Consider the following 8,268-nt stretch of genomic DNA (forward strand, 5'->3'; position numbering starts at 1 on the left):
AAAGAATTGGGCTAAGTTGATGGATGTTGCTCGATTCTCTTATAATCTTCGAAGGTCGGAATCTACCGGTCAAAGTCCGTTCGAGATTGTCACAGGACACCAACCTTTGACACCCCAGACCATAACGTCCAGATATTCAGGCCAAAGTCCAGCGGCATTCCACGTGGCAAGGGGATGGCATAAGCAACTCGATATTGCCAAAGCATACTTGGATAAAGCCTCTAAGAAAATGAAGAAATGGGCAGACAAGCGTCGTCGGGACTTGGAGTTCCAAGTAGGTGATATAAAAGGCTCTCCATTTGCCTTGTCCATAAAGTCATCACCTTGGGGTTAATAGCTCCATTATAGAAAGTCAATCTGTGTCATCTGCCCAGTTGCATGGGAAAAGCAAAACTAGCGTTGTCCTCCGTTTCCACGACCATGGGGCATCATATTCTCCATGCGGTTAGCTAATTGGTTGAGCATGTTGAGAAATGCTTGGTTTTTGGCTATGCTCGTGTTTCAAACTTAATTTTTAAGTAAATTTCAAAATATGGATATCTGCACCAATCTGATTATTTTTAGATATCCGGGATATCTAAAACATTTGGATCAAGTGTATATCTGACTTGAAATTTTTTTAACATAAATCTTCTATCAGAACTAACAATTTAGATCGGTACGCTCTGTGCTGTAGCCCTATAGCTTATACGAGTCTTTAGTCTTTACTTGACATTTTCCAGGAGTTGTAGTTGTCACTGAAATATTGAGAGTTTTGAGTTGAATAACAAAGAAAGCCATATGATGAGTCTCCATTGCAAATGCAGAGTTCAAGGTATGTATTTTGTGCATAATTTTCGACATTTTCATCTCTATTCAACCAAATCTCCAAATCAAACAATCAAATCCCCAAATCAATCTTACTCCAATTATTTGGTTAATAATCTGGGTTTCTCTCAACAAGAAGCTCACTCCACTTCTACCAAACTAAATTCCAAAAACGATAACTACTCTAAATTCTCAAATAATGCTAATTCTGTTGTTGATTTCCTAAAACAACATGATTTCGATGATACCCGTATCAAAAAGGTTGTATCTTATTACCCTCGAATCTTAGCTGCTAATGTTGACAAAACCCTAATACCCAAATTTAAAATTTTCCAAGATCATGGTTTTTCTGGCTCTAATTTAGTTTCTTTGATTTCGTCGAGTCCTTCAATTGTATCAAGAAATATGGATCATATTATCCATGATCTCAAGGCAATTCTGGGCAGTAATGACAACCTAATCAAGTTTTTTAGGAATATCCCTTTTTCCACGACACTATCACCATCTAGTCTGGTAAATCTTAATTCAAATATTGCATTCTTGAATAATCAGTATGGTGTTCATATTGATGTTATTAGGAATGGCATTCTTCGGTATCCCGTATACTATTTGAAGAATACCGAGATTTTCCAAAATATAGTGGTTAGGATTGAAGAGGAACTAGGGATTCCGCAAAATTCTGGGATGTTTTTATACGGCATGCGTGTGTTGTGTGGTTCTAGTAAGAAGAGCATCGAGTTGAAATATCAGCTGTTCAAAACCTTTGGATGGACTGAATATGATATTTCTGAATTATTGAGGAGAAATCCTATAATATTTCTAATATGTGAAGAAAAAATCAGGAAAAAGTTGGATTTTTTGATGACTGAGCTGGGTTACAAGCCTCATTTCTTAGCTACACATTCTCCTTTGTTGAGTCTAAGCCTCGAGAAGCGATTGGCGCCTAGGCATCATGTGTTGTTGGTTTTGAAGGAGAAGGGTTTGTTAGATTACAACTTCTATACTGCCGCTATTAAAACTGAGAAGCAGTTCTTAAAGATACTTATTGAACCTTTTAAGAAGGATGCACCAGGTCTTCTTGAACTTTATCAGAGTAACAAAGGTTGTTCCAACATTGACGCCATTTTGAGGTGATGCCAAGCCTTTTTGTCGCAAAGTGTATTGTTGTGTACTTGTGTTTACCAAAGTAGCAAAGGTTTGTCCACCTTTTTTCTCTCTTTCTTAACCTGCACTGTATATAATTGTCAAATGTTTTTTATAGCTGTTTTTGGTTAATCACTCTGTTTGAGAATATGTTTCAGATGATATTTAAATTGTCAGGTTTGTTATGGAAAACATAAAATGAAGAGATGAATAATCACAAGAGGATGCCTATGGCATAATTTGAGAAGTACGTGAATAGAACATGATTTTGAAATGAAAGTAGGGTTATGTGGTAAAATTAACTTATCAATTTTATACGATTAAGTGATGTTGTCAGGATTACTAGTTAAGAAGGTTGTAAGGTATGTCGAGTTCTGAGAAAGTAAAGCGAATTGTCGAAGTGGCAGATTATCTTTTGAACATATACAAATTGATATGAACTATAATTGGCACTGATATGAGCTGAAGCAGCTTGTGCGATATAAACTAAAGTGCGGAAACCATACTTTTGTTCATATCTTATTGAGTACTCACTCTGTAAATCAAAGTAAAGGAGACAAAAAAGAAAGGTTAAGAAATAGAAGAGCTCAAATTCCCCTTTTGTAACTTCTAAGCTCTATGCATTGCTCCCTTCAGGCCATGAGAAGGGGCGGTTTTGTTGTCCAATCAGTGTCATGTAAATTTTGTTATTAAATGGTGTATGCTCGCTTGTCAACTGGATTAAAGAGATTAGGTCTTCCTTTGGTGGAGCTGAGGCTAGATCTTGTAATGCTCCGTAGAATTGATTTTATGACTTTGAAGATAGTTTAGAAATCTTATCTGACTTATTTTCTCATTACGTTTCTGGCTTGGGATTCAGATGGGTTTGATGTGCTCAAGCGGAGCTTGAACCAATTGGATTTTGAGGGTTTAACTCATTTTACATCTTTAACCATGTAGAGACCCTTATGCTTGAGCCTGAGAGCATTGTACAGGTAGAAGAAATGCGCCAAAGAGCCTTAAAGTGTTTGACACAGCATTTATTTAAGTATGAGAGACGTTTCACAAGCCTTTTTTCACATGAAGTCAGTCATATAATGCAATAGTACATATCATTATCTTAATTAGTTTATCTTTAGTGGACTTTTTTCTGAACTAGGAAATGTAGGAAACTGAGCAGTTGAGTAGTCGTTACAGTCAAACTTATTTTGCAAGGAACTTGTGCTAAATCTCAGCGATATATCTGATGTACGGTAGCATATTTCTTAACAGCATAATCTGTAAAATCTAGGACAATTTTGAATTTGAGATGGTTGTTGCCATTAGTTTTAAAAGGAATGAAAATGACTTGGACAATGAGGGCTTCTGGCAACAACGTACAAGACGCGAGGCAAAAACTTTTCTCTTGTAGACACGAGACACTGTTTTTGCAAACAATTTCTATTTTCAAAATAAAATTATTTGTTATATACCTATTTTTATTATTATTATAAAAAGTACTGTCTGTCTTGTGAGTCAGATCATATTTAATCATCTCTAATGTTAAAAACAACTGAACCACCCTTACCTGATCCTGTGATATTTACAAGCATATCCCATACTTCCTGTTATTAGTATGGTTGCGTTCTAGAGGTCAGAATCATTACTGTTCATTCTTCCTTGATGTGCTTGGTAGTGGGAAACGTGTGATTTTCTTCAAGCTGCATGGTCAAAGAGGCTGGCCGACACTAGTTGGGTCTTGTCAACTCTATTCTTGAGTGGTTGGCATTGGCCAAGGCTCTTTGCTGTGAGGGGTGTTATTAAGACTGTTTAGGGGTAGTCGCCTGGAGATCGGGGATGGTCGGCTTTGTCTGAGTTAGGGGACATTGGGTGCATTCTCACTAACCTAGGAAGTTCCAATTCTCCCATTCATAACAATTGAGGTAACCAAACAACTTACATATTTATCAATTTACATGAATTGACATTCCTATGCTTTTGCCAGGATAACCAAACAACCACTTGTAGTATTCTGAAATATCTCCATGTTTCTAACATTTAGGATATGAAATGTACTCCATGTATGCTTGTATAGATTTAGGATTCTTTATGAACCATCTTAAAACACAAATTGTACAAACAATGTTTCTAGAGGATAAGTTTATGTATCTGGTACTCTAATTAATAATCTACAATACATTGTAATGTACCTATCAACAATCTTATTAGACAAATCTTAATTTGCCTCACTTTCCTCTCTCATCCCTCTCCCCAAACCCCTCATCCCACCCCCATCTATTGCCACCATTGGCAAGCTGAAAGGACGCTGATGATTAGTTCCAATGTCAGGCTCACCCTGCACGCTTAAGCCCGATGCCCGACGTGTCACAGGTCAGCCAATCGACTCCCGTCACCTTTCCCTTTTCTTCTTTTTTTTTTTTTATTTTTTTTTGTTGTTGTCGTCGCCCACCCTTACGCCAGTCACCACTGCACTCGCCTCAGCCTCATAGGGAATGGGTGTCATGGTAGCGTGGTTGTGTGGTGGTATGGGAGGGTTGCGTGAGGGGAGGGGAGGGTTTGTGGTGGTTGTCGGGACTCTTGAGAGTTGAGAGGATGGCCTTGGGGTTTGGGATGGTCTAGTTGCAGTCGTCCTTTTAAATTATAATTTACAATTGACGAATTAATTGCATGTTACGTATTTTAAATTATCATCCATAATTGCATAGTTTTGATAAAATGAACCAAGTTTTTTTCTTAGGAATTGAGCGAACTATGTTTAGAGGGTTTTCAAGTTAAGGGCAGGTAAATAGGAAATACTACAAAAAATACATTGTTCAATAAAAGCTGTTACGAAAATAAATAACGAAGATTTTAACCATTTTCAGTTTTCACCATTACAGCAAAATTGACCAACCCCAAATGACCTGACTCGCATAACCCGGCCCGACACCAGAAATCTTAGCTGCTAATGTTGACAAAACCCTAAAAACCATAAACTTTTCCAAGTCATGGTTTTTCTGGGTCTAATTTAGTTTCTTTTATTTCATCGAGTCCTTCAATTGTATCAAGACATGGATCCTGTTATCCATGATCTCAGGTTAATTCTGGGCAGTAATGACTAATGACAATCTAATCAAGTTTTTTAGAAATATCCATTTTTCCATGACACCATCTGCTGCTCTGGAAAATCTTAATTCAAATATTGCATTGTTAAATGAGTATGGTGTTGATATTCAAGTTATTCGGAATAGCATTCTTCAGCATCCTGGATCTTATTTGAGGAATACCCAGTTTTTCATTGGTTAGGGTTGAAGAGGAATTAGGGATTCCCAGAAATTCTGGGATGTTTTTGTATGGCTTGTATTTGTTGTCTGACTATCCTAAGAAGAGCATCGAGTCGAAATGTCAGGTGTTCAGAACCAAACTTACTGATTATTTTGTCAGATAACATAAAAGTGAGACTCGCTTGTTAGAAACCTTTTTTTTAGCTATACATTCTGCCTTGTTGGGTTATAGCCCCGAGAACTGAATGGCACCTAGGCAGGTGTTGGTTTTGAAGGAGAAGGGTTTGTTAGATTACAACTTTTATACCGCCATTACTAAAACTGAGACTCGCTTCTTAGAAATACTTGTTGGAAACCTTTTAAGGAGGATGCAGCAGGTCTTCTTGAACTTTATCAAAGTAACAAAGTTTGTTCCAACAATGACACTGTATGCCTGAGTTATAACTGAAAGTTCGTTTTCTACGGTGTGAACTCTTCAAGTTGTCATGGACTCATGGTCTTTGGTTTGTTAATTGTATAGAAAATTAGAAATATTGGAAGCCAAAGTGCCTCTGTTTACTATATTCTATTCTGGTTCTTTAGGAATACCCGACTTCCTGTCCATGTTGTGTGCTACTGTGCTTGTCTTCCAACTTCTATAGTACGTCTTCTATGAATTAACTTCTTTGTTAAATTATTAGCATATTAATTAAAGTATAAGTGTATAACCATGATCTTTCTTTGTTATGTGCTTGTTTGTTTCCACTTTTGAGCTCCTGGTTCGGGATTTTTGAACGTGGAGACTATATAATGATTTCTAATTGATATTATGATGGCCTGCCGTGTGATTTGTGGAGATTGTTGAATGTTTGAGTTTTAACCTTATTGATTTTTGAATTGAAGGAGTGAGGCAGTTGTAGCTTGCTTGCCAGCTTGTGAGTGAATGGCTGAGGTATGTATGACCGATAGAAGCTGAAGAAACGTTCTTGGGCACTTGCAACCAAATTGAGTGATTGTATCATCAACTTGTTAGTATAAAGCAGCAGCCATCAAGCAGTACTAAAGGATTAAGGACATTCACGCACTTAGTTTGTTTACCCTAGATTGAGAGAGGTTCGTTTTATATGATTTTTATTCCGAGGGATGGTATCTGTAGTTTGGAATTCATTCTTCATTTGCGTTTAACTTGCTCTTAATTTTCGTTTTATATCAGGGGTGTCTGATGAGTATTGTTGTTTTCTAATTGGCGTGTAACTATAATTTTGAAGTAGGATGCCGCTTGATTTCATTGGCCAGATGACAATCGATGAGGAATAACTACCCCTCTTCCCTCCCACAATTTAAAAAAACGGTTCCAAGGTCTGGCCCTAGCTACGTGTGTGACCTACCCGGGGTTATAACTGTAAGTAGGTTGACTACATTGTTGCCTCTTGCCCGACCTTTGATTGAAACGAAATTGCTCATGGTTCATTTTCTAGCGTGTCCACAATTCCTTACCAAATTATATAGAATTACTCTCTCTCAAAAAATATACTTCGCATAGAATTATTGGTAGACAGAGTGCCTTTTTTGTGTTACGACTCTTCGTAGTCTTCGACTCTGGTTTTTCTCATGTTGTCTTCTCCAACTTATAGCTAGTCTTCTATGAATATGAAGTAACTTCCTTAGTTCCTTGTTGAAGTCTTTACCATATTAATTTTACTATGGTCATTTTATTTACTTTTCTTTTTAGGTCTCCTCTTAACGGGTGATTCCTTATTATCAACTTTTTATTTTTATTTTTTTTACAGAAGGTGAATAACTTACATTATTGCAATCAATACAAAGTGAGCTACTTGACTAGGTAGCACCAGATACTTGACAACTAAATCTAGCACTATAAAACCATACAATGATAACACATAACATTTATTTAAAAGAACAGCTGCGACATTAAGATAAGCAAGATTAACGATGGTAGACTGGCACAAGACGGCAGCTTGGTCACGAACATTGATATCATCTTCATTAACACGGAAGACTTCCAAATGCCGTCGATACATACGAACGCCGGAGTGACAATAACAGGGTGTACTTACGCTCTTGCGAAAAGAACGTACAAAGAAAAGATGAAAGGCAAGACGAAGTATTGCCCTCGGCGGAGATAAAACTCTTACGCCTTAGAGATCGCACCCATTGATCATAGGACAAACGGACCGAGAAATCCAACATGCAATGAGTAACCTGAACCTCAGAGACACAAGCACCACAACACCAACACCATTTAAGGGACTTGGCTTACCACTAAAGAGACGACTAAGACTCCTATAGAAGGAGGTTATTAGGAGATAAAAACAAGACAGGAAAAGAAAACGAAACACCATTCAAAAGACGAGAAGACCACCGTCTCCGACCCCAACCAACACCACCACCGAAATCCCAAAACCACCCTACCCAACACGCCTCTAACAGAAAGGAAAGGACCCCCAGCAAACATGACCTCACTCCAATCAAAAGGCAGTCGGACTCGACATACCATCCACGAAAGACACGACACACCCAACGAGACCACTAAGACTCCAAATTCCAAGCGAAACCCCCTAGGACCATCGACAAACATGTAACACAACCAACCAAAAAACACAACGGACCGTCATTAAAACCCGGAAAAGGGACCGATCTGGTGGGGGCGAGGGAAGGGGAAACACCAGATCGTCCCAAAACCACCACCATTAACAGGAGACCGCCACCAAGATGAGACTATGCTTATCGACCAGACACAATAAACGACCGACGTTCAAGACACCGGAACAAACCAGGGGTGGGGAAATGGGCGAGGGAAAGGGGAAACACCCTTGGAACGCATGCGACGCTTTCGATGACAGGACATGGGAACGCGGAATGGACCGAACTTAGAAAACCACACGAAAATGCCAGCATAGCCCACCGGACGATCGGGACGGAAAAAGCGATCCGAGGAAAGAAAGGAGCGAAGTCAGGCCATAGGGGACCGCAACAACGGGGAGGAGTGTTCAATCACCGGAGATGGGTCAAGGAATGACCCCATCTCCAGCGATGGGTAGGGGGAGAAGGGGGGAGGTGATTGGTAAGGAGAGGC

At 38.8% G+C, this 8,268-nt stretch overlaps 1 protein-coding gene across 2 annotated transcripts; it reads left to right on the forward strand.

Annotated features, from left to right (window-relative positions):
- The first annotated feature begins 615 nt into the window (after positions 1-615).
- Positions 616-6,464, forward strand: LOC141643184 (transcription termination factor MTERF15, mitochondrial-like). 2 transcript variants are annotated; one of them, XR_012543662.1, is made up of 3 exons: positions 616-2,002; positions 4,258-4,299; positions 6,075-6,464. XR_012543662.1 is itself a non-coding variant. In XM_074452224.1 (3 exons), exons 1-2 carry the CDS (start codon positions 801-803, stop codon positions 1,939-1,941), a joined length of 570 nt encoding a protein of 189 aa, XP_074308325.1. In that variant the 5' UTR covers positions 621-800; the 3' UTR covers positions 1,942-2,002; positions 6,075-6,464. The 2 variants fall into 2 exon arrangements, 1 of the variants encoding a protein (XP_074308325.1); XM_074452224.1 differs by lacking the exon at positions 4,258-4,299 and having other exon boundaries at positions 621-814; positions 1,386-2,002.
- Positions 6,465-8,268: the final 1,804 nt, after the last annotated feature.

This window comes from Silene latifolia, chromosome 2, assembly GCF_048544455.1.
Source record: "Silene latifolia isolate original U9 population chromosome 2, ASM4854445v1, whole genome shotgun sequence".
Lineage (NCBI taxonomy): Eukaryota > Viridiplantae > Streptophyta > Magnoliopsida > Caryophyllales > Caryophyllaceae > Silene > Silene latifolia.